Source organism: Tetrahymena thermophila, assembly GCF_000189635.1.
Source record: "Tetrahymena thermophila SB210 genomic scaffold scf_8254572, whole genome shotgun sequence".
NCBI lineage: Eukaryota > Ciliophora > Oligohymenophorea > Hymenostomatida > Tetrahymenidae > Tetrahymena > Tetrahymena thermophila.
In genome coordinates, this window is record NW_002476343.1 from 54,508 (window position 1) to 80,539 (window position 26,032).

Genomic DNA, 26,032 nt, shown 5'->3' on the forward strand with positions numbered 1-26,032 from the left:
ATATTTATTTAAATAACTAACTAACTAGTTAATTATTTAGTACATATTTTATAGTATTAGCATATAAAAGCAAAAGACAATTTTAATCAATATCATAAATTAATAGATAAAAAAAATAATAAAAAATAAAACTCTCTCTATTTTGATTATTCTATTTAAGATGAAATAAACTTTGAAATTAGTATTAGTACTTCTTGGATTTTATCCTAAATTTTTAATATGCTTAATTTGCGACCCGAAATGCATATCTTGTGATTTTTTAGCGAACTGTAGTTCATGTTAAATAGGCTATACTCTAGATCCTGTTTCATAAAATTGCATATCACAATGCAATAATGGAATGTACTATTTCGAGCCTTCTTAATAATGCTTACCTAGCTGTCCTTAAGGCTTTTTTGAAAATTAATAAACTAACGCTTGTGCATCTGTAAATTAATGTGATCAACTTACTTATTAAAGTGGTAATAAAGGATTTTAATTTCATATAAGTTCATAAGTTTACTAGAATCTATTGATTGTTAGTGGCAAGTAAAGCTAAGGAGCTAATGCGGAAAGCTATTTAAATGTATATACACTCAAAAACGATCAATATGGATTCTATACATATGGAACACTTGATGGACATAATTCTTCTATTATATCTTTAACTATGCTTGATGGATAATACAATTAAGTTCTCATTACTGTAAGTAAAAAAATGATTATAGCGTGGGATATGCAATATGGAGTGTTTAAATCTAGATTAAATTTCACAAGCTAATAATTTGTAGATGCAAATTCATTCTATCTAGACAGTAGCATGTTGGTCCTTAATTATATTGATAGTAACCAATTTGTAGTATTTTTTCATAAAAACTGGGTTTAATCATTATTTTCTCCTAACTAAATTACTTCTACTTATTTCTCTACTTTCTTTACTAAATTCTAAAGAGTGCATACATTTCCTATTGTTGGGTTTAAATTGCTTCTTACTAATTATTTAATTAGTTTTGATAATAATAAAATAGTACAGTGGAGCATCACAAATAGTTAGGATTATAAAATTTATTCAAATTTTAATTTCACAATAAATAAAATTTTCACTTTCCCTTATTATCAAGATTATCAAAACACTAGTCTTGTTGCTGTGACGTATTAAGATAATGCTATGATTAGCTTTATAATTAGTCGAAATGATTCTTAAATTGTGTCATTTAATACTAATCATTAATAACCTATCTTCAACATTTTATTTGACTAAAATATTTAAGCGCAATATTTAATACAATAAAATATTTTTCAATTTATTTCATCTAGCTAGACGGAACTTAAGATATTTTAATTTAATATGAATACTAATGAATATCTGCCTATTTCAAATTTTTAGTCATAATATTTCCTAATAAAATAATTAGGAAATCAAACTTTTATTTTGAATTCAAGCGGATTAAACTTGATATCTATAATGCAATAATAAGAGCCAACCCAGTCATAATAAACAGTTTAAAGCTAAAATGTATAATTACTTAACATTTTGCCATCTACTTTTACTTCTAGCAATTAAATTGCGGACATTGAACTGGCGAATATAGATAATAATTAAGTTATTGTAGTGGTTGGAAGAGAATTAAGATTTTTTTCATCTTAGATTTAACAATCAAAGACGACGTTCATGCAAAAAAATGTACTAAGCAAAAGCTCAGGTTCTTATTAAAGACATAATGGATAAATAAACGGAGTTGTTTTCGATTAAAGTTAAAACCTTTTTATTACTTATAGCTCGGATGGTGCCTTTGCAGTGTGGGATATAATACAAAATAATATGCTGAACTAAAAACCACTTTATTTTTAATTACCTCCTTGGTGTTAATAATAAGATTTTTGTTAAACTCCCTTAAATAAAGCCTAAGTAATTATGAATGGAGTTATTCTATCATTGTACAGTAATAACATATTTATAACTTGGAATATCAGCAGATATTCAGTATCTCTAAGACAAACATATTAACTCCCAAGTTAATAACTCTAAATAATAAATTATGGTTTTTTCAATCAATATCTATTTATGAGTAACAACAAGGAGTTATTAATTTATAATTTTAGTTAAAGTGAAACTTAAATAGTGAATAGCTAATATTAAGTTTTTACTGGAAATATAACACAAATTTAATTGGCATAATTTAACAACACGTTTTACTTGCTAGAGACTCTTCAATTATAATTATCTAATGGTACTTAATCATTTTTAAGAGCTTCATACCTTTCAAATTTTACTCTTTTCAAGAATGTAACAATTTAATAATAATGCTTGGAATTAGAATATTTCTAGTAGACCTAAAGAATTATAGTTAATTATTATGCTTAAAATCTTACTGTTATTTCTTTCCCTCTCTTGAATTCTACAAATATTTAATCTTATGATACTCAGATAGTCACATAAGTATATTCACCAAGTTAAGACTCTTTCCTCTTTATAACTTCATCTACATTAATGATTTAGTACCTTCGAAATGGTACTTCTTACTCATTAAATTACCCTGATAATGTTCCTCTACCAAGGACTAACTTTGGACTTATCTACAAACAGCAAATTTTAACAACTTCTATTGGTTATTCATATTTTTAGAATACTGGTTTTTCTCAAATGGGAAATTTTGTAATTTATTATTATTATTTTATTTATTTATTTAGAATAATTAATTTAAATATTAAAAAGATTATCAATCTGGTATATAATAATTACAGAACATGCTCACTTTTTTCCTTTAAAGACGAAATATCAAGCATAAGCATAATTAATAGTTCTATTGCTTTTGTGGGTTTTAAAAATGGAAATATTCAAATTGCTTAATACTCATGTGATAATTAAATGTATGGAATAAGTACTGTTAGTACTTAAAATATTATTTATAATCAATACCTAAAAAAGAATTACTATTTTGCTTTATCAAAAGTAAATATTATATTTATTTATTTCTTTATTTGCTTATTTAACTTATTAATATATAAATAAATATATTTTCTATTAGATAATAATTGCTGATTTGTACAATAAGACAAGCATAACGCTTCCTTACGGACACCCTAAAACTACATCAGTTAAAGTTATACAAGACGATATTAATGGAAACATGATTACTTATTCATTAGAGAGCACATAAAATTTATATAAATTCGATTAGAAAAATTAAGTTGCAACGTAATTTTTGAATGGCCATAATGCTACTGTAGATTATGCTTTTTTAGATGTGAATAGAGGTGTTTTAATAACTCATTCAGCTGATTTAAAGGATTTATAAGTTATTGTTTGGTCGTATATATTTACTACTCAGTTAAATGTGTTTTTAGATATAAAATAATTTAATCAACTTACTCCGATTGTTAGCATTTCTGCTGCTCTAATAGATATGGATAGATAATAAGTGATGATACTTACAACTTAAGGAACTTTATTTAGTTTTAATTATATTAACTATAAAGTTACTACTTAATTTTTAATCTAAAATGCTATCACATTTTACTTAGATTCTATTTACTATAAATTCTATTTACTATGCAATATAAATAGAATTTAAGTAAGGAACTATTTGACCCTTAATCTTGAAAATGAAATTGTAGCAAACTCACCAATTCAGATATAAACAATTACTCCTAGAAAAAATTGGATAGTTATAGTTTCTTAGACATATTTAACAATAGTAAATAGAAGCAAATAATAATACTAATCTGGTATCTTTTGTGGTAACTATTGTGGAAACTACGTGGTTTCTGATAAACTTAACTAACTATTTTCCTATGCAAGCAATAACTCAAACGGCTTAGACGTTTTTAATATCATAAATGGATAGTATCTTTATTCTATAAATGGCTATGAAGATTTAAATATAGGCACAATCAGATTAGTTTTAATTGATGATGTTAACTATCTACTTTTTATAGGAAAGCTAAGTTTCTTTACGACTGCTATCTTTAACTATCTCACATAACAATACGTTGGTTTTTCATTTGAATCCATATTCCTATTTTATGGCTTAATAAATAATTAATTTAATATGGTGACTGTTGTTGCTAGTAATGCATACAAGTAAATTTTTTATTATTATTATTTTTTGTTAATTTTAAAACTCAAAATAGATCTAACTATTACCTAAATAATTTTTATAATATCAATATGGTATGATTAACATCAACTTTTTTTTAGAAATTAATTTTGCATTGTTGCTCAAAATAATAATTTTTTTACTTATTTCTCTCTTTCCCATTCTTCCCCCTCCTTAAATTAAAATAGTTTTTATTTTTTTTTAATTTGTCTACAGATTGCATTTTAAAAAATAGTTTCGTTTTTTTTTATTTTTTGTTTTGCACTACTGATTGAGGAAGGTGTAAAATGCTGTTGAATCTAAATTTTTTAATTTTTTTGAGTATTTAGCTTACTTTGATTGCAATATTCCTAGCCAATTCATTTAATTTTTGCAACTTTATTTCTATTGTTTAAAAATATAATATTTTCATCTAAATTTAAAATTTATCTTAGTTTTAATAATTTTATTTTAAATAGCATGAGAAGTCTTCAGGAATAAGTTGTTAGTGCATTTAAATTTTAAGATAATTACAAAGTAAAGTCAATTGATTACTACACTAGCAGTCAAGGAGACATATACTTTTTAGATGGCAATCAATAAGTTAAAAGATACAGTTAGCAAGATTAATAAATAAAAATTATTAGTTAACTTTAAAATTATAGATAGATATAATACTTTAATGGATTTGTTTATGTTCTTAATTAATAACAATTAGTAAAATATACTGACAAATTTGAATAGATACCTTAAAATTCTACTTTAAATATGTTTGGAAACCAAATACTTGGTGTATAAAATAATTAGATATTTATCTACACTTTCAATCAAACGATTGTATAAGTAGACTGTTAATAATTAATAATAGTAAACTAAATTAATCTAACTTCTTCTCTAATCTAATATTCCTTCGTATAATCTCTTAATGACTTGATAATAATTTCTCAGGATGGTAGCTTAATAAGATATAATTATATTAGTTATACTACTCTATTATAAATATCTGCTGGTTATTATTATTTTTATTGTAACCTCGATTTAAATTTGATTTTTATTGCTTCATCAGCAAGACAACAAATAGAAGTCTATTACTATTCGAGCTTATTTACTAATTTTACTAACTTTTAGCTCAGAAATTTAACTTATTCAAATACAACAATCATTAGATAGATGTTTATTGATTAGTAGTTCAGTAATTTATTTATTGCATAATAAAATGATAGGATAATAGACATCTATTCCTTTTAATTTACAAAATAACCACCCAGCATTAATTTCACTAAGGCAAACTACATACCATACATAAATGCAGCTAAATATATAAAGGTAAATTTTGTTGATAAGTACATTTAAGTTTAAATCCCTTGGTCTATTTCTTACTATGACAGATAATCATTTAATTTCTAATGGCAAGTTTAAGATCCAATTTTCATTTAATCAATAAATTAATACATAAGTGATCCCTCATATCCAGAGCTAGTATTCATCACTTAAAATACTCTTTTCACTATAGTGTATTAAAATATATCAACCTAAACATTTAATCTTTTAGTTAACTACACACTAGACTATCCAATCATATACAAATTAAACATAAACAAAAATTTTGATTTATACTCAGTCTAGACCCTATTACTCGTCAGTGGAGACATCGTTAATTACTAGATTAGCATTCCAATAGTTAATGGTATTCCTTAATAAAGCTATTTCAATAATTGTTTTGTTTAAATAAGTAACCCTTCAGCATAATTTTAAGTTTAGAATTAATTGTCCAATCTATAAAGCTATTTTTCCTCATTTAATTACCAATCTTAAGGAATAAACATACTGGTAAAATTATTTTCCTTTTTTTATAAAATTTATATAAATGATTTAATTTTATAGATTAATGGCTCAAATTTCATATATTATTCTGATCAAATGAAAAGCTTAAATGCCTTCACTTAGTATTAAGGAAATTAACTTACTGATAGCTTAGATGTTGACAATAATTTATTCAGAAATAACTAAAATTATGAATTTGATTTATCAAATTATAACTTAGTTTTGCTAAACAAACCAGTTAGAGCATAATTTAGCCAATATACAAATGTTTTGTAGTTGACAAATATTTCTTTTTCTTAGTCTGATTAAACTCAGACAGTGAATACTACAATAATCATTTCGAATATGTCTAATATAGTGTTTAGAAATATAACTTTGAAATAAATTAGACTATAAGGATAGGTAAGCTTATTTAGTTTTTATAACTGCTCAAATGTCACAATTGAGAATATTCAAATCGAAAATGTCGAAATATTTGATTTAATTTCAATATTTAAATTTTAAGATATTTCAAATATTTAAATCAGCAATTTATCTCTAAAATAGATAAGCTATTAAGCTTCTACTACTACTAATAATAATAGAGTTTTAATTGAAACTAATTAGCTGAAATAGTATTTATTTCAATTCTATTAAATTCAAATATTAAATATTTAGTAACTTTAAATAGAAAAAATTAATGGAAATGAAAACCAAATAATTTTTGATATTTAATAAAGCAAATAAAATAATTTCAGTAATGTTTATATAAGTCAAATCTTAAATACACAAATAATTTGTTACGTTAACTTTTTTTAAGAAAGTCTTCAAACAAAATTTTTATATGATGACATTTTGATTCTAGCAAATTTTAATATTTTAAATTGCCAAAATTTTATTTCTAGTGTAATATACTTTAAAGGAACTTAGCTTTAAGTTACATAATCTCAATTTAATTATATTAATTGCTAAAGTTGCACTGGATCAAGCATTAACATATATCAAACTGAAATAATTACAATATAGAATAGCTAATTTTAAAATAACTTTGGGCAAAATGGCGGTAGTTTAGGAATTATAGAATGTTTAGGTAATTAATCTTAAATAATAAATTCATAATTTATAAGGAATAATGCTTCTAACAGTGGAGGTGCAATCTATTTATCTAAATCCTATATTAAACTATCTAATGATGTTTTTAAAGAAAATTTTGCTCTAATTGGAGGAGCTATTAGATATGTTAACGGCAAACCAAAATATTTTAATAAAAAAGACTTTTAAAGCAGCGGAGTTTAATTTGATTCTAATTCTGCTACTATCCATAGCTAAAACTGGGGCTCATACTTATAATACGTGGTTCCTTAGTAAATAAATATTAAAAAAGATAGATTAATTTAAGAGTAGCTATAAGAAATAGATAGCTCAAATTTAAAATAAAGATAACTTAAAAAAAGATAATATTCATTTAAAAATATATAAAGTGGAGGATTTGTTGATTTGCAATTTTAAATATATGATGAAGAAAATAACCTCCTCAACTATAACATTACTAATTGCGTAAATAAGATTTATCCTTAATAAATATGCGATGAGTTAAGTCTAATTGAACTTACTTTATTTTCAGAAGATAGTAACATTCTTAGAGTTTTAGGATCTTATATGGCTTAATACAAGTCATTTATACAGTCAATTTCAGCTTTTTAAATATTAGGAACATAGATTATGGGAAATCCTTAAAGTTAGTAATTTATCATTTTATAAGCATAAGGTCTAAAGCAGTATGAGGAAATGATAAGCAATGAGGATTTGATTTATTAGTGTAAAATTTATTCTTACATTGAGATAAATAAAATTAATAATTTATTTAATAAAAAAAGTATCTGAAAATATCTACTAAGATAAATATGAGATTAATTTTCGTGATTGTCAAATAGGTGAAATATTTTAACTTTCTCAAGAAATATATTTATGCCATGTGTGTTTATAGGGGACATATTCTCTCTAAACTCCAAATAAAAGTAAATAAATAAATGAATATATTTGAAGTATTTACTCAATAATTTTTAAAATAATATTTTATAGGTGAATAAACTCAATGCAAATCATGTCCTGAAGAAGCCAGCTTTTGCTTTAAAAACTAAATGGAGCTGAAACTAGGTTATTGGAAAAGCAAAAACCTCACAGATCTAATTTATTAATGTGATTTTTATGATAATTGTAATGGAGACTAAATGAAAAATTATTGTATTGAGGGGCATTATGGTCCACTTTGCTAATTTTGTGATGAGAAAGGAGTTATGTGGGGATCATAGTATCAATACAATAACAAGAACGGTTGTGTTAATTGTACAACTATGACTATAGTCTATGCTATATTTAGCGCCTTACTAATTACAACAATACTAGTCTTATTTTTTATTTTCAATATATTTCAATCTATAAAAGCATCTTAAAGAGTTGTTTTAGCTCACTACTTGCGTATTTTTAAGTTTTTAAGCATAAGTAGATCATCTCAAAAAAATGAAGTTAATTTGGCTGTTAAGGCCTTTACTTCATTTTTACAACTATATAAATTAATATCAGACTTTAATATAAAGCTTCCTTCAATAATATCTATCGCTCCTGGTCTATTTGGTAAGCTAACAAATTTATAACAAAAATATTAAATTAAATTAAACAATGTTAATATAGGAGAACCTTCATCCTCTTTAATTTTCAATACCACATGCTAAATAGCATATTTAGCAACAGATAATATGCCTAATTTGTATTGGAAGTCATTGTTTTCTATGCTTTCTCCATTAATGTTTGCCAAATTATTGTTTCTATTTTACTTTATATTGCTACATTAAAAATACAACATAAAACTGAATAAAGTAATTAATTAATTTATTGATACCTTAATTGATTTTTAAGTTTTCATCATTTAATTCTCAAATTAAAAATATTAAAATTTCTACAAAAAAATTAATTTTGGGATTAAAAAAAAAATTCAAAATTATTTTGATTTGAAAATAAAATTTTACCATATTTATAAATATCACTATCAGATAGATAATATTATTTATTATTAATTTATTTTTATAAATAGTCTCAACTAATTTTTAGTTTTATTTTCTTACTCTAGTATACATAGCCTAATATTGTTTAGCATTTGATTTAATAAATTACTTGTAGAGAAATTGATGGAAAGAAGTATATCAGAGCTGATTATACTTACGAATGCTATACTTAATAGCATAAAAACTATATCTTTTTAATGCTTGGACCGGGACTTTTGCTATATAGTATAATATATCCTACTTTCATATTTATTGTGCTATATAGATCAAGAAAATAATTAAGTGACGCCTTAGTTAGATTAAAATATGGATATATCTATTAAGATTATAAAGAAAAATGCTTTTATTGGGAAATACCAAAATATTTGTTGAAGCTGTCTATAATAATAGTTTTAAATTTTTATAATCCTTCTTCGTAAAGTAAAATTACATTTTTAATTAATTTTTTTTAAAAGCTAAAATTTTTTTAAAAGAATATAAATTCTTAGCTATATTTATGGCTATTGTAGCTTACTATGTCTCGTTATGTGTATTTAAACCTTACTAAATAAAAAGGTATTAATAGATAGATTAAAATAGTTCTATTATTTTGATGATTGTTTGCCTACTTAACTACTTTTTAAATACGAGTATTAGTGACTTTGAAGTTTATTTTTATTATACACTTTTATTACTTTGCTAATATGTAAATGGTGGATATTTAGTGTTGCTTATAATCAAATTTTAGTTAATAGCAAATTTCGATTTCATAATAACTAAATTACACTCTAAATTTATTTGTTTATAACAACTTTTAACAAAAATTAAATTTAGTTCAGAAAAGGATATTTAAAAAGCATTAAAAAATTGGATGATATTATATAAAAAATTATAACAAATTAAAGTATAAAAATCACCTAATCTTAATGTTTAAGATCAAATGTAAAATGCTGAAAGATTATAGTTTGATAATAGTAAATATTTATTTAAAAATTTAGCTTAAAAAAATAAATTATTATTTTTAAAAAAGATTCCGTATAAGTTAATAACGATAGGGTTAAGAATAGATTAAGCTCTTTATTAGCAAAAAGAAAATTTAAAATAAATTAAATTTATGGTTAAATTGAAGTTGACACTATTCTAGAAAATGAAAATTAGTTTTAAAATGATTAAGAAAACACAATGGCTGATTAATCGCCTTTATATTGTAATTTTTAAAATTTATTTATTTTTAATGACAATAAATTTTAATAAAAGAAGAAAGAAGATCTAGCCAATCAAGTCCTTTATGCACGAAAAGCAATTATACAAGTCCATTGATTAATATTTACGGAACTATTTAAGTGGATACTCTCCAAGAGGAAATGTAAATTATTTTAGATCAATTATAATAATTAATTCTATTTATCCTAAAAAAGTAATAATTAAAAATTAACTCAAAATGAATGAAGAATCGGAAAATCAATTTAATAAAACTAATATTATTCTATAATCTTTTTTTGTTTACTCATCAAAAGTATTCTTTGTATATATTTTTAAATAAGCAAATAAGCATTTTTAAAAAATATTAATTCGAAGCAAAGCATTGAGCAAAATATTTTACTTATATAGCATTTTAATATTAAGTAAAATTAGAGATTATAAATTTGTTTTAAAATTTTATTTGACATAAATTCAATTCAAATCAGTATTTTTTTAAATATTTATATTTTAAATTTTTAAATTCCCTAATCTAACTAGTATTAGTGTATTGATACATTAAATTAGAACATTATCTAAAATACATATATAAATTTTACTTATTTTTTGCTAAATTTGATTATTTTCTTAAAAGTTATCCTTAATACATTTTCCATTATTTTAATTTTATGAAAAATTAAATTCTTTAAAATAATTATTTAAGATTATTTTTATTTGAAATAATTATTTAAGAATATTTTAATTGTAATAATTTCTTAATAAATGTGATTGATTCATAATTTAATTTTTAGGTCTATCTTATTTTTTTATGAAAAATATAAAGATTTTTTTAGAATTTAGATAATAAATGATTACCATAATTAATATGACTGACAGTATGAAGAGTATAGCTCAATATTAATTTCCCTATTAATTTTATATTATATTCTATTAAAAATATTTTTTAATTTTCTTTCTTATTTTTTAAAAATAATTTTTTTAAATATTTATTTTTTATTTGCATATGATTTTAGTAAAGCAAGCTTTCATTAAATAAATTAATCCTTAACTTTTTGATAAAAATACATTAATTAAATTATTTATTTATTTGATATTGCTTTTAGTTAATTTTAAATGTGTTTTGGTGAGAAAACCTATCCTAATTGTTTTTTTGAGATAGAAATAGATGGAAAATAAGTTGGTATGATCACTTTTAAATTATATGATAAAGTGACACCTAAGACAGCAAGAAATTTCAGAGAGCTTTGCACTGGTTAGAATGGATTTGGTTATAAAGGGATACCATTTCATAGAATATCTAAAAATTTTGTAATTTAAGGAGGAGATATAACTAATAGAGATGGATCTGGAGGCAAATCTATTTACGGGCAGAGTTTTAAGGATGAAAATTTCAAGCTAACCCATAACAAGCCAGGAATTCTTTCCATGGCAAATTATGGGCCAAATACAAATGGTTCATAATTCTTCATTACACTAAATGCTTGTGAAGGATTAGACAAATTGCATGTAGTTTTTGGCGAAGTTGTTTAAGGTATGGACGTTGTTAAAGAAATAGAAAAGGTAGAAACTTATGGAGAAAAGCCAATGGTAAGATGTGTTATAAAAAACTGTGGAGTTGTATAAGAAGATTGAATTTTAATAATCTAATAAAAATACTAATTCTATCAAATTTCTATTTAGTTATCTCAATATAATGTTAAGGATAAGTCAGCATGTAATAAAATAGAAAGAACTCGTTCTAACTTGAATTTGGATTTATTAATTAGTGCATTAACCTGATAAATTAAAATAGATACAGAAAAACTATAAAATAATACTGACAAAATATATATAATATTTATATTGCTTATTCATTTTTAATGTATAAATAATATTAAATATAATTTTCTTTAGTTATTTTAAAATAGTCTTTTTAGTTAGTATTCAAGTTATTATTTATAAAATTAATTTGTTAGTAAATTAAATTTTAGTCTTAAAACATTATTAAGTTAAAATTTTTAGATAATTAAATCTTTTGTTCAATCAATAATGTTCTGAATAAAATTTATTTTAATCGTAAAACCATTAATTAATTACTGTGTAAATTCTCCTTTTTTAAAACTCAATTAAAATAATACCAAAAATTTTTTTGATATTATTCACCAAAAATATAGACAAAATTTGATAAGAGGGACATTTTAATTAATATTGGAGAATCTACAGAATGTTGGTTTTTCTTTTTCTAAATTAAAAAATAAATTGTTTTGTAAAATATTTTTGAATCTTATGTAAAAAATTAAAAAATACTTGAATATGTTTTGATTTCAGGAGAATATGTATCTATCTACTTGAAATGTCAAAAGGAGAACTTAAATTAAGAGTTTGATCTCTATCTGATGTATTTGGTTACTTAAAGTCAAAATATATTTATTTTTATTAATTAATTATTCAATTATTTTATAAAATTTGCACTCCTAATTACATTAATGTAGAACATTTCTAGAAGACATAAATTAATTAATAAATCAATGAATGATCAAAGAATATTTAAGTTTTGATAATAATTTATATTTAAAAATTTCAACAAATTCACTTTTAAAACTATACTGAAATAATGTCAAATTAAAATTAAAGAAATATTGCAAAATTTTTCACTTGTCCTGAAGAAGATGAGGGAGTTGGCGCTAGAGTTATTAGAGTTATTGGTATAATATATTTATTTGTCTTTTTATATAATAATTCAAATAATTTAAATTTTTAGGCAGCGACTTTTGTAGAAGATTGGATCCATTTTTGATGCTTGATTATTTTATGGTTAAACTGCCAGCAGGATTTCCTGATCATCCTCACAGAGGATTCGAAACTGTAACTTATATGTTAGAAGGTACAATGCTTCATGAAGACTTTAAGGGAAATAAGGTATTGCTTTTATTATTTAAATAATATTTGGTTTTAATAGAATTACTTTAAAAAAAAGGGTACACTTGAACCTGGAGATATTTAATGGATGACAGCTGGTAAAGGAATTGTCCACGCTGAGATGCCAGGATCTAAAGATTAAACTTCTTATGGGTTTTAATTGTGGGTAAATTTAGATAAGAGTAATAAAATGTGCGACCCTCAATATTAAGAATTTAAAGCTGAAAAGCTACCTGTAGTTTAGAGAGAAGGTATATGGATAAGATTGATTGCAGGTGAAGCGTTAGGAGTAATTATTTTATTTTATTACAATCATTTTATTAAAACAAATAATTTATTTCAATAGGAAAAAGGACCAATTTTTACAAGAACTCCTGCCTTTTATATGGATGTCAAGCTTGAAAAAAATGTTAAATTTGATTAACATATTCCTAGTTAATTTAGAGGAATGATATTCTTATACGAAGGAAGCGTTGTTGCAGGAGGTAATTTATAAGAAGTTGAAGATAAATAGGCTGCTATTTTTGAACCATAAGAAGAAGCAGAAAATTTACACATCGTTGCTGGTGAAAAAGGTGCTAAATTTATTCTATTTGCTGGTTAACCCCTCAACGAAGAAATTCATAGTTCTGGACCTTTCGTCCTAGAATCATAAGAAAGTTTAAATTAAACTTTCGAAGATTACGAGTAAGAAAAAAATGGATTTGAAGGAGCTGGCGATTGGAAATCTGAAATTTAGTTTTTAGCAGAGTTAAATTAAGATTGAAATAATTTTTAACAAACTTAAAATATATTTATATATAAAAATGTATTAAATTTCTTTAAAAAAACTATCTTATCTCTATAAATCTTTTAATTTTAATAAAACCTTCTTTGTAGACCCTTATATATTTATAAATTCAAAATATTTTGCATTAAATTAATAAATTTCATATCCAATTTTACATTTTTGTGTAGAATTTTGTAAAGTTTTTATTTATTGGTTAAATTTTTAAGTTGATTTTTAAAACAACATTTTAAATAAAGTAAATTTCCTAAATTCAATTGAAATAGTTGGTAAAACTTATTAGATGGATCAATAAATAGTATTCAAATAAAATTCATCTTTTTTTTGAGCGTTTGTTGCTTTTTTTATTTATTTTTGAATTTATTTATATTGTTTTTAGTATTTACTGGCTATGAAAAATAGATAAAAAAATTAATTAATTATTTTTAATTTTTAATGCCAATTAAAAAAATTAAACATTCTAAATTAATAATTTATATGAGTGTTAAAATTATGCATGCAGTAGTTTAAATATGGGTACAAATTCTTTTGTTATAAGATTATATTTATAAGTTATTCTCACATAATAATTTTGGTACCATCTTAAATTAAAAGTTCTAGTTTTTTTGAATGTTGATATTTATTATTTAAAATGATATTTCATTTTTTATTTAAAAAAGAGCTTGCAAATTTATTTATTTGTTTGTTTTTTGTAAAATTGATGATAATAATCATACACTAATAAGTAACAACTATACACTTAATAATTTCAAAGTAATTCAATAGGTTATATATTTATTTTTTTAACATTTTCAGGTTATTTGTTTGTATAAAGAATTTAATAATTTGTATTACTTTTGTAGTTTATTTTGGCAATATTAATTAAGAAATATTTATTAATTAGTAGATAAGTTCAATCATTCAATAAAAAAATGAATGATAACATCTTGATTGCTATACATTATAAAATTAATAAATAAATAGATAAAGGAAATTGATACAATATTAGAAAATGCATGAGAAACGCAATAAATAAATATATAAATAGATTTGATAACATATTAGATAAATAAGTAGGTAGAAGTGCTTTCGTTTTTAAAGATTAGTTTATTGAATATAAATAAATGAAATAGTGGTTTTTCTTATTAGAATTCAATAGAAAGGCTTAATTTGAATGATAAAAGTATATCTACTCTATCTTATATTAAAGTAATCTTAGTGTTAACTATAAGATACATTAAAAATTACATATTGATAGAAGATTTCCAGAATGAATATAAATTAATATAAACTTTTGAAATTTGTCAACAAACAATTAATAATTAATAAATTAAAACAATAAATAATCAAACTATTAAAAATAATCATAACTAATTAACATAAATTTACTTAGCATAACAATAAATTCAGAAATGGCTTCTAAGGCTTTAAGAAGAATATCAAAAGTTTTTTCTCCTCCTCAACAAAATGAAGGAGTTGGTGCAAGAGTTCATAGAATCATAGGTATGAATAATATTTAAGTGAAAATGTTGTTTTATACAATTTGTATAAATTTAGGTAACTAACAATGTAGAAGATTGGACCCTTTCTTGATGCTTGATTACTTCTAGGTGAAATTACCTGCAGGTTTTCCTGATCACCCTCACAGAGGATTTGAGACAGTTACATATATGCTTGATGGTACTATGTTGCATGAAGATTTCAAGGGAAATAAAGTAAATTCATTAAAATTTACTTTCCAACAAATTTATAATTAATCCTTTTTTAACTAGGGAAATTTAGAACCAGGTGATATTCAATGGATGACAGCTGGTAAAGGTATTGTTCATGCTGAAATGCCTGGGTCATTTGACAAAACTTCAGTTGGATTTTAATTGTGGGTTAATTTAGATAAAAAGAATAAAATGTGCGATCCCGAATATCAAGAATATAAATCTGAAAAACTTCCTATTGTTAAAAGAGATGGAATATGGATCAGACTAATTGCTGGTGAAGCTCTTGGAGTAATTTTATAAAATTTTTAAAAGCAAATTTTTATTAGTTTATTTTAATTATAGGAAAAAGGTCCCATTTTCACAAGAACTCCTGCTTTCTATATGGATGTTAGACTTGAAAAGAATGTTTAATTTGACTAACATATCCCAAAGGATTACCAAGGAATGGTATTCTTATATGAAGGAAGCATTAAAATTGGTGAAAACTAAAAAGAAGTTCAAGATAAATAAGCAGCTATCTTTGAGCCAGAGGAAGGAGAAAATTTAAATATTATTTCTGGTGACAAAGGAGCTAAATTTATCCTCTTTGCTGGTAGACCGATAAAAGAACCTGTATACAGCTATGGGCCATTTGTTTTAGATTCTTAGTCTAGTTTAAATGATACCTTTGAAGACTATCAAGAAGAGAAAAATGGATTTGAAGGTGCTAGTCAATGGTAATCTGAAATATAATTCTTAGCAGAGCTTAATAAATCAAAATGAAAAAAAAATAATTCTTTTTCTATCTGTAAATATTCTATATAAATACTTATAATGTATGCATTGAATAATATACTTAAATTTAAATAATTTTTATCATTTAAAATTTCTATTTGAAAATAAAACTAAATCATTAACTCTTTTTATTTATTTTATTATTTTATTGAATGAAATAAAATCAACAAAAATAAAATAATTAAATATTTTATTATTATTTTTAATAAAATCTGAAATGAAATAAAATTATTTTAATTTATTAATCCTAAATAATAACAAAGATCGATCATGAAGAAATATGTCATAATTTTTTTATAAGTAAAAGAGCTTTTTTAGATTAATTAGTTGATAGTGAAAAATTCAATAATAGTTTTTGTAATTATTCTCCTAAAAACAATTAAAAAAGAAAATAACTAACTAACTAACTAATGTCTTAATTTGATTTTACTCTTATTATTTTTTGAAATAAGATCAATTTTTTTTATAAAAAATATTTTTATCAATTATTTTCATGGTTATTTAATTAGTATTACTTAAAAATTGACAATCGTTATCAATAAGAGTTTTAAAATTTATATTTAAATCATGTTTTTAAAAAATAAGGAATATTAATATTATTAACTAAATAAAAATTGAAATGGTTTTTAAATTTTTATTGCGATTATTCTCTTTTAAGTAAATAAAAAGCAAAATAATCAAAGAATAAATTGATTTTCTTCTAAAAAAATTGTAAAAAAATAATTTTAATTTATACTTTTATTTAGAAATAAGTCAATTCTAGATATTATTTATTTATTTATTTATTTACTTCTTTATTTTTGTTTGCATTTAAGTTGTTTATAAAATGAAAATATGAATGGAATTTTTATTTTTTGAAACTATAATCTATATTTTAAATGAATTATTTTAAGCAGAAATATAAATATTTAAGATTATAATAAAATTAAAAATTTTAATTATTAATAAAATTATTTTTGAAATTATAGAATAAATGGAAATATTATGTTAAACCTTTTTGAATCAATAAATTTAGAATACTAAAGACACATACTATTTTTAAAATTTGATAACATAAATGTTCTAAAAATAATAATTTATTTCAAAGATGGGTATTATTGTATGTAATTAATATATTTATAAAGATATTTATAATCAGTAAATGGATCGAAACATCTATTTTACTTTTTAATTAAAATTACTATCAAATCAAATATAGATATTTATTAAATAAAATAAGAGCAAGTAGGAAAAATTCTAAAAAGAAAAGATCTATTTGAAGATAATAGTTTATAAAAATAGATTAGATATTTATTTTACTTATTTATTCAACAAATATTAAAAAAGAATGATAGAGAATATATATTTTCTATACAATTTAATTATTATAATAACTAAATACTTCAAAATATTGATTTAAGATTATAGGTTTTATGCATTTTATTTAGCAATTATTCCTCAAAAGAATCTTTTGTACAAAAAGGCTAAAGAAATGGCTAATAAAGAAACTAATACTAGATTGATCATTCTTTTTGCTTAGACGTGGTTTCCTCTAACTATGCTCGATTCATCATCTGGTTTGAGTTGAGAACCATTGAAAGGTTAATATTCTTCGCTAGATTGCTATTTAGTACTATAGCATTCAAAAGTTAACTACTTGGGTAAATTTTATGCCTAAAGAGCTTCAACTATAATTTTAGCTACTGTGGCTCTTGTTATTCTTCCATTACTTCTATCTCCTTATTCAATTGTATAGTTTGTCGTTTTTTTATCTTTTTATGTGCCAACTAATCCTCCTGGTCTCACTATGATGTAGTTTAATCCACTTTCTCTTAGAGCGTTTTCACCATAAACCTTGTAGCCTAGAGCATTTGATGCGAATGAATTAATTAAATAGGAGACAAAATGATAAGGACGAGTGACGCACATAGAGCTTGTGAGAATAAAGTTTTTAACATTGTGCTTTTTGCATAATTGGATTAACAACTAAATTACAGTCTCCTCAACTATTCTGGAATCATCTGAGCTTTTGTAATTGTATCCAAGGGCGCTAACTACAGCCTAAACTTTTAATCCTTTTCTGCTTGGCTCAAATGCTAAGTCCAAAATAGACTTCACTTCTTTTCCACTTTCAATCTTGCTCTTTTACATTTTTGCTTCCTAGAAAAGATCACATTCAAAAACAGATTCCATTTAAATCAAATCTTATTTGAAAGATTCTTCTGCTGATTTACGGTTTCTGCTAATCAATCTGATTTGAAAATTCTTACTCAAAAGTTCTTAAACAACATGATAGCCAGTTCTTCCTGTTCCTCCTACAACTAAAATTATTCCGTTTTCTGGGTTCATTTTTTTTTTACTTTTCTAGTTTACTTTTTGTTTTTTTTTAATACTTGCTTGATTAAATTAAAATTTTTGATAAATATTTATTTATTTATTTTGATAGAAAGTAAAAATTGTCAAGTACTTAATAAATTGTGGAAATTTCAAAGAATTTTAAATTTTGCTTTTTATTTTCAAAATATTTTAAAATGAAAAAAATATTAATTTATTTTATTTTTTTAATTTTTAATAAAATTTTTAAAAAGTAAAAACCCCCACAAAGTAATAACTTATTTTGAAAATTTTTAAACTGAAAATGAAATGATCAAGTGAGTTAAGCAACTTAATTAATTATCACAAAATGCATATTTTTTAAAAAAAATTATAAACTGATATATATTTTGATAAGTTAACTGAGGAAATATCCTCCTATATTTTTTTGTTTTTAATAAGTTTTTTTCTTAAAATTTAGAAAAAAATTATAGTTTAGCAAGAAGAAAGAAAATAAAGACTAATTAAAAAATTATTTAGGTTCGCAAAATAATCCATCGTTTTAGTTCCAATAACTTTAATTTTTTATATTCGCTTTTTTGGAGTTAGTTTCTTCGTTTATTGGTTTAATTTTAGCTTAAATTATTTAATTAACATTATAAGGTTTTAGCTTATCTTATGAAATTTTTTTGTTGTTTAACTTATCAATACAATAATAAAATGTTTAGAGATTACTTTTAGTTTAAATAAAGCTTAAAAAAACTTTATGCAAACATTTTAATTCAAATAATTAAATTTTTAAATTGTTAATTTAGGATGTCTTTTTTTTAATATTAAGTTCTATTTATTCAAGATTGGTCGATTAGCAATAAATCAATCAAGCAACCAGCCAAATCATAAATAAATTAATCAAGAAATAAAGAAATAAAATCAAAGCAGCCAGCACATTTTGGTTAGAAATCTATTTTTATTCTTTTTTTAATGTTTGCTCAAAAGCAGAATCCAAAAAATAACGAAGATACAGTGTTAAGAGTTAGGATATATTTAGAAAGGAATTTAAAGGTTACCTTCAATAATTACTTGAATTGTTGTTGGGTAAAAGTTAAAGCACAATGGGGTAAAGAAGTACTAGGCGCTGATATTTATCTTGGATATAGTTTTACTTTTCTTTATTTGACTTATTTATTTATGTATTACTGCAAAATCTAATTGCTGCTATTTTGTTTATGCTTATCACATGATTTATTTTAAAAGAAGGCATAACAAAAAGATATAAATAATATAAACATACCTATATATATTATGATAAAACTTTAATTTTTAAATAATTGAAATCAAAATCATTGTAAAATAATAAAGGATGAACGAAGCAAATTATTAAGCAGAGAACTTTAAAGGTTTTGCTGAGAAGCAATTTAATCAAGATGGATAGAAATAAATTTTCGGGAATCATAATTAAAATTAAATGCACAATGTACTTAGGTAGTCTTATTCAGCCACTATCAATGGCAGTTCGCCAATGGTTAAAACCACAAGCCAAATTTATTAAGCGAAGACTGGTCATAGTTCTTAGCAAGTCAAGGATCTGACAAATATTAAGAAATTATTTAACAATAAGCAATACGAGTAGGCTCTTGAAAGCATTGAGAAATATTTATCTCTTTATGACCCTAAGAATCCGCATTACATTTAAGGATAGGAAAATAATTTGAGTAGCAACAGCAATAACAATCTCAATTAAAATTAGATGAATGGGATAAACAGCAGCAGCAATCATAGCAGCAGTCAAAATTTAGAATCTGATGATAAAATGGATATTGAAGATAAAAATAAGGAGAAAGAAAATGAAATTATCATGCTCATTCAAACTAAAAGCGACTGTTTCCTTCATTTAAATAGAAACGAAGAATTTTTCCGTTGTCAAGACCAGATATTTGCTAGAGACAATTCTTAAACAAAAGTTTTCATAAATAAAGGAAGCATTTATTATTAAGTCAAAAGATATAAAGAAAGCTTGGATGAATTTAAAAAGTATGTTGAACTCGTTCATAACGATTTTGAGGCATACTATTGGAAAGGTTTAGTTGAGGAAAAACTTAAATTGCATCAAGACGCACTCAATAGTTTTGAATAGTCATTATTCATAAATCCTAACTAAATTAAAGTTGTACAAAAGAAAACTTCGCTGCTAGCAACACTTTAAAGATATGAAGAAGCAATCGAAAATCAAAGAAAAGTTATCCAATATTTTGAACATAATAGGAACAAGTAAAATACAAAATAAATGTACTAGCATTACTTCATGATGGGCAAATTGTATTTCCATATGAATAGAGTGCAAGATTCTTACACCTATTTAGAAAAAGCAATTTCAGAGCGCAGCGATCACTCGGAAACTTATTTCTACTTGGGAGAATGTTTCCGCCTTACAAACTAATTGGAAAATGCTATTGAGTGTTATGAAAAAGCCGCACTATACGATTCTAATAACGATATGGCGATGTAAAGAAGAGAAGAAGTGCAAAAAAGATTAATACAAGAATAACCAAGTAAAGCATAATATATATAGTAATCTTCTTCTTAAATGATAGAAGAAGAAGCCTAAATAATTACTTTAGATGATATAAAAAAAGGTAAATTTCTCAAAAAATTAGTTTTTTTCCTCAAATGATCTTTTTCAATTACTTACTTTTTAAATATTTAACGATTAAAAAAATTTGGTAAAATACATAAATACATTCATAATCTCCATATTTCAAAGCCAGCGCACACACTTTAAATCTACCAAAATTGTCAAACCAATAAGACTTACATTTTTAATTTAAATTAAATTCTAGACAAAAATAAGAAAAATGACAATAAATTTCTCAAGTAAAATAAATAGTACTAAATTTTAATTTAGATTGCTTAGAAAAGCAAATTGAATTAAATCAGAGAAAAATTAATAACTAATTTAATACGCATTATTTATTATATTTTCTTAGCTGTATCTTTAAATTTAATTAAAAATAGATATAGAGCAACTTGAATAAGGTAAACGAAGTCAGATATAAAAAATAAAGGAAGGAAAAGGTGTAGACTGTGATGCTTTTGAACTAGAAAGTACTCGTACACTAGTTTAGCAATACTCCCTTAATCTAGCTGCTTTTAAGAGTTTTCTCAGAGTTTAAGATTAAATTGATAGAGCCTCAACCTATTCTAACAGTAATTAATAAACATTAAATAAAAATAATTTACTAAAATTTTCTTCATTTTAAATAAAAAGTGATGTCTTCCAAATTCAAACCAGTTTAATAGCCTCAACTCATATAAGAGAAAGACGATGACAGTGAAGATAACTCTCAAAAGTAAATTAAAACCCATTCTAAATAAAAAAGTCTGTTTATGTCAAGTAAGAATTAAAAAAACTTTAATTAATTTTGATAACTTTTAATGTTATTTTTGAATAATAAAGGTTAGATTTTCAGAGCTCCAAATAATGTAAACCATCCAAATAATTAATGAATCAACCAATCAATCAATAAATGACCTAAAGTGTACTTTTTCAATAAATCATTAATAAATGATCAATTAATTAAGGAATTAAACAAAAAAAACCATATTATAGGTTGGTTAACAGAATTACTTTATACAAGCATTTCAATCTGCGACTAACTAACTAAATAAATTATATTCTCCTCTTAATTATAATTAGTTTTTAAATACTAAAAATTAACAAATAAAAAAATAATTTTCTCATACTAATTAGGTATTGATAATAAATAAATAAACAAATAATATATTCATTCATTCCTCTCTAAATAAATAAATATATTGGCTCAGCTATCCATCTATTTATCCATCACATTAAATCATCTTAACCACAATAATAATACGAATATTTATTTAATAATAAACTTAGCTTAATAAATTTTATTCATAAATTAAATAATAACAGATGAATATACTTGCCTCCTATATGTCTAATATTTTTTGCAAAAATTCAATTTGATTAGATTAGTGAATTAGTTTATGATTTAGTCCTTTTAAGTAATTTAAGGACTTTAAAGTTGTATGAATTATAATCCAAATTAGCTTTGCTTTAATTAAAGTAGATTTGATCACAAAGTTTTAGATTTTTAATTTACTCTAAAAAACTAACATCTAATTAAATAAATAAATAACTAACTAACTTAGATTTACCTAACTTGCTTATGCTATAAATTTTATTTTATTTTATTTTTTAAATAAATAAATAAATAATTACTTCTTTTATAATTAAATTATATCTATGTGATCTTAATATTTATACTTTAAATTTTCTATAATATTTATCAGTTTATAATCATAAAATTCTTAAATAATCTTTATTTATTTTAATTTTATCTCTTCCTCTCAAATATTTAAATACATTATTTTTTAAAAAAAGATTCTATATAATAAATTATAAATCAATTATTTTATTTATTTTCAAAGCTTAATAATTTATAGAAAAAATTAAATAAAAAAAAATTACACACAAATTTTATTATCATAAGAAAAATGTAATAAAAAGTAGAGGTATAATTGTTTAAAATCAAATAAATATTTAAATAAGCTTGCTTTGATCAAAACCACACACATAAAATATAAAAGAGTGGATTCAAAATTTTATATAACTATATACCTTAATTTTCAATTACTTGCACAATTCGTTTATAAACAGTGTTTAAAAAGTTTTTAAATTTTAACTGTATTAATTTTATAAATTTTATAAATAGAAGCTATTTGAGCAAATCTAAAGAAGTACAGTAATTATTATTTTTAATAGATTTTTTTTTTCATTAAAATACTTCATAATTTATTTATTTTAACTTCTAATAGATGATTCATTAAAAATGATAAATTAGTCATCATTTTGATTGATTTTTATTAAAAGACAAATTTTAAAAAATCAGATTAATTAACATTTTTATAAAAAAAACAAAAATTAGATGAATAATCTGTTTCTTAAAAATAAAAACACATTTTTTTAGAATATCAATAAAATGCATAAAAGAGTATAAAATTTTGATCTCTTAATAATCCGATTTTAAAAAAGTAAATAAAAATTATAATGTAGAAGAATTATTTATCAGAATTTTATTAAAAATAATTCTTATTAGTAACTAGATAATTAATTCCTGATATAATTTAAAATATCTTTTAAGAAGATTAATTAAAATTAAAAACAAAGGATAAGTTATAAATTATAATAATAAATGGATAAAAAAGTAAAAGGAGCTATTTCTGAATTAGAAGCGATCAAATAATTTTTATAAAATTTTGAAAAAGAAAATAAAATAAAATTTATATACGTTGCTGAGACTGGTAGTAGAGCTTACGAATTATCAACTAAATCCTCAGATTATGATTTAAAGGGTGTTTTTATAGACTAAAAGTTAGCCTATAAATAATTAGAATAAGAGTAGTTCTAAGATGAATCTTTTGGAAAAACAAAGCTACAAAGACTTAAACAAACAGGAGTAAAGGTAAAAAATATATAAACTGAGGTTGATATTGACTTTTTTGAGCTAAATTTTTTCTTCTCAAATCTGTAGAATGAAGAAGAAAGTCTTTTATATTGGTTGAATAGTTAATCCATTTACATTAATTGTTTGGAGTAACTCATACAAAGCATTTTATTTGAAATGAATCTACCAAGGAAAGAGATATTAGAAAGAATATAGAAAGATTATGCAAAAGTTTAAAACAATTAAAAGAGAGAAGCTAAAAAAAATATTAATATGATAATAGATTCCTTAAGATTGCTGTATATTTAGAGATTTGAATAAAATTCACCCTACGTAGTTTCTTAATTAATAACAGAGTTACAAGAAATATTTTAAAGAGATGAGTTACCTTCGCCTGTTAATGAAATAGTCTAAAATATTGATTAAGAAATTTAAGACTTATATTATATGAAAAAAAATGGTAAAGGCTCTCAATAAATAGTTGCTAAAGAAGAGTGGATTAAGCTTGTTTAATATGTTATCGATTAAGAAAAAACAAAGTCTAAAGTCCTAGGTGATAAACATAAATCAAATAACTAGATTAAAGAAAGCCTATTTAAAATATATAATGAAATGATATAAAAAATCTAATGAAATAAATGTTTTATTTTACTAAAAGAAACCTAGAATATTAATCAAATTCAATTCTCCTTTAAAAATATTAAATTTGTAATATGAATTGTGTTCAATAAAAATATGAAATATATTAAATTGTATCGGTTTATCTTTTTTGCAATTATAATTTAATTTATTTTATTTTTAAAATAATTTTTATTTTATTTTTTCAAAATTAAAGAATCCTAAAAATATTTATTAATAAAATGTAATAATAAAATTTTTTAATTTAAAACATTTTTAAGACAGATACAAATAAAGAATATGTTAATGCTTCCTAAAAATTTTTCAAAAATTAATTTTAATTAGTTTTTTTAATTTAATATACATAAGTATCATAATCAAAGATATTAAGAATATTTATAAAAAAAAATTATTAAAAAATTTTTATAATAAAGAAAAACAACATATTGATTTTATTATCAACCAGTTTAAAATACATCCTTAGGACCTCAATATTTTTAAATATATTATATTTAGTGAATAAGTAAAAATAGAATATTAACTTAACACTTGACTGAATATTTATTTGAGAAGTTAATTAATTATTTATCTATTTAATGTAATGTGAGATATCATATTTGATGTTTTAAATTTTATAAAAATTATTTTATTTTGAAAGAAAAACTCAAAGTATTATTTAATATGAATAAAATAATAAATTATAAATAGATTTATATGTTAAGTAGCCAATATAAAAAATACAACAGAAATCTTAAAATGTAAGATAAAATCATTTTTTAGCTAAACCGATTTGACTACGTTCTATTTTTAATCTTTCTACTGCAATACCAGATTCTTCTTCTTTCTTAATAACGAGTGATATCATATATAAACCAATACTAATGGCAACACTTGCTAAAATCCAATTATAAACAGTGTCCTTCTTAATTTCGTAATAGAAACCTCTTCTAGAAAGAGCTTCAACCTTTTATTGATGTTCTCTCATTTGTCTTTCACTGATGGGGATCAAAGGAGTGTGTCTGAATTCCTCAATAGGTCTTAATTCCTTTAAGAATTTATGAGGATGTTCTAATTCAATAGCTCCTGGCATATTGAAGTTAACTGTGACGTGTCTTCTCATTCTTTCCATATAATCAACATTGGTTAAATGGTATTGAGGAATAGCTCCATCACCAAGTTCTTTCTATTGCTACTCTCTGATCAATGCCTGATTTAGAAAAAGAAAGAAAGATTCATATGTAATTAATCATTGTTTGTAAATGATTAAATTGAGATTTAAAATTTAATTTGGGATTTTATTTAAATTTGTTTTGTATAAAATTTATAAAAATTAATTTTTTAAATTAATTAATAAATTAGCATGAGTAACTTTAAAAATATGAATCTGGGTATACCG

General features: G+C 22.6%; 8 protein-coding genes across 8 annotated transcripts in view; 6 read left to right on the plus strand and 2 right to left on the minus strand. All coding sequences in view use genetic code 6, as the record gives it.

Annotated features, from left to right (window-relative positions):
• Positions 1 to 160: 160 nt before the first annotated feature.
• On the plus strand, positions 161 to 10,351 carry TTHERM_000890101 (WD domain, G-beta repeat protein; the record flags this gene model as incomplete). The annotated part of the gene is made up of 13 exons (XM_012798641.1): positions 161 to 2,635; positions 2,696 to 2,932; positions 3,009 to 4,063; positions 4,538 to 5,888; positions 5,943 to 7,680; positions 7,739 to 7,879; positions 7,944 to 8,495; positions 8,553 to 8,737; positions 8,953 to 9,343; positions 9,397 to 9,876; positions 9,933 to 10,109; positions 10,160 to 10,268; positions 10,321 to 10,351. The coding sequence occupies 13 exons, from the start codon at positions 161 to 163 to the stop codon at positions 10,349 to 10,351; spliced, it is 8,922 nt and encodes a 2,973-aa protein (XP_012654095.1).
• An 864-nt stretch (positions 10,352 to 11,215) lies between these two features.
• On the plus strand, positions 11,216 to 11,734 carry TTHERM_00890120 (peptidyl-prolyl cis-trans isomerase, cyclophilin-type protein; the record flags this gene model as incomplete). The annotated part of the gene is made up of 1 exon (XM_001020303.2): positions 11,216 to 11,734. The coding sequence occupies one exon, from the start codon at positions 11,216 to 11,218 to the stop codon at positions 11,732 to 11,734; it is 519 nt and encodes a 172-aa protein (XP_001020303.2).
• Positions 11,735 to 12,632: 898 nt separating this feature from the next.
• TTHERM_00890130 (kinesin motor domain protein) lies at positions 12,633 to 13,766 on the plus strand (the record flags this gene model as incomplete). Its single annotated transcript, XM_001020304.3, has 4 exons — positions 12,633 to 12,786; positions 12,843 to 13,000; positions 13,059 to 13,289; positions 13,347 to 13,766. The coding sequence occupies exons 1-4, from the start codon at positions 12,696 to 12,698 to the stop codon at positions 13,764 to 13,766; spliced, it is 900 nt and encodes a 299-aa protein (XP_001020304.2). The 5' UTR covers positions 12,633 to 12,695.
• Positions 13,767 to 15,178: 1,412 nt separating this feature from the next.
• TTHERM_00890140 (kinesin motor domain protein) lies at positions 15,179 to 16,243 on the plus strand (the record flags this gene model as incomplete). The annotated part of the gene is made up of 4 exons (XM_001020305.3): positions 15,179 to 15,269; positions 15,324 to 15,481; positions 15,539 to 15,769; positions 15,824 to 16,243. 4 exons carry the CDS (start codon positions 15,179 to 15,181, stop codon positions 16,241 to 16,243), a joined length of 900 nt encoding a protein of 299 aa, XP_001020305.1.
• A 1,449-nt stretch (positions 16,244 to 17,692) lies between these two features.
• On the minus strand, positions 17,693 to 18,583 carry TTHERM_00890150 (NAD-dependent epimerase/dehydratase family protein; the record flags this gene model as incomplete). The annotated part of the gene is made up of 1 exon (XM_001020306.1): positions 17,693 to 18,583. One exon carries the CDS (start codon positions 18,581 to 18,583, stop codon positions 17,693 to 17,695), a length of 891 nt encoding a protein of 296 aa, XP_001020306.1.
• Positions 18,584 to 19,907: 1,324 nt separating this feature from the next.
• TTHERM_00890160 (tetratricopeptide repeat protein) lies at positions 19,908 to 21,970 on the plus strand (the record flags this gene model as incomplete). Its single annotated transcript, XM_001020307.2, has 3 exons — positions 19,908 to 21,180; positions 21,560 to 21,751; positions 21,813 to 21,970. The coding sequence occupies 3 exons, from the start codon at positions 19,908 to 19,910 to the stop codon at positions 21,968 to 21,970; spliced, it is 1,623 nt and encodes a 540-aa protein (XP_001020307.2).
• Positions 21,971 to 23,574: 1,604 nt separating this feature from the next.
• On the plus strand, positions 23,575 to 24,651 carry TTHERM_00890170 (nucleotidyltransferase; the record flags this gene model as incomplete). Its single annotated transcript, XM_001020308.2, has 1 exon — positions 23,575 to 24,651. Exon 1 carries the CDS (start codon positions 23,767 to 23,769, stop codon positions 24,649 to 24,651), a length of 885 nt encoding a protein of 294 aa, XP_001020308.1. The 5' UTR covers positions 23,575 to 23,766.
• A 754-nt stretch (positions 24,652 to 25,405) lies between these two features.
• Positions 25,406 to 26,032, minus strand: part of TTHERM_00890190 (transmembrane protein, putative) — a gene marked incomplete at both ends in the record, with an annotated part of 1,883 nt that continues 1,256 nt past the window's right edge. The window contains one exon of the mRNA XM_001020310.3: positions 25,406 to 25,843. Within this exon, the coding sequence (XP_001020310.3) occupies positions 25,406 to 25,843 (438 nt within the window). The remainder of the gene's footprint in view (positions 25,844 to 26,032) is intronic.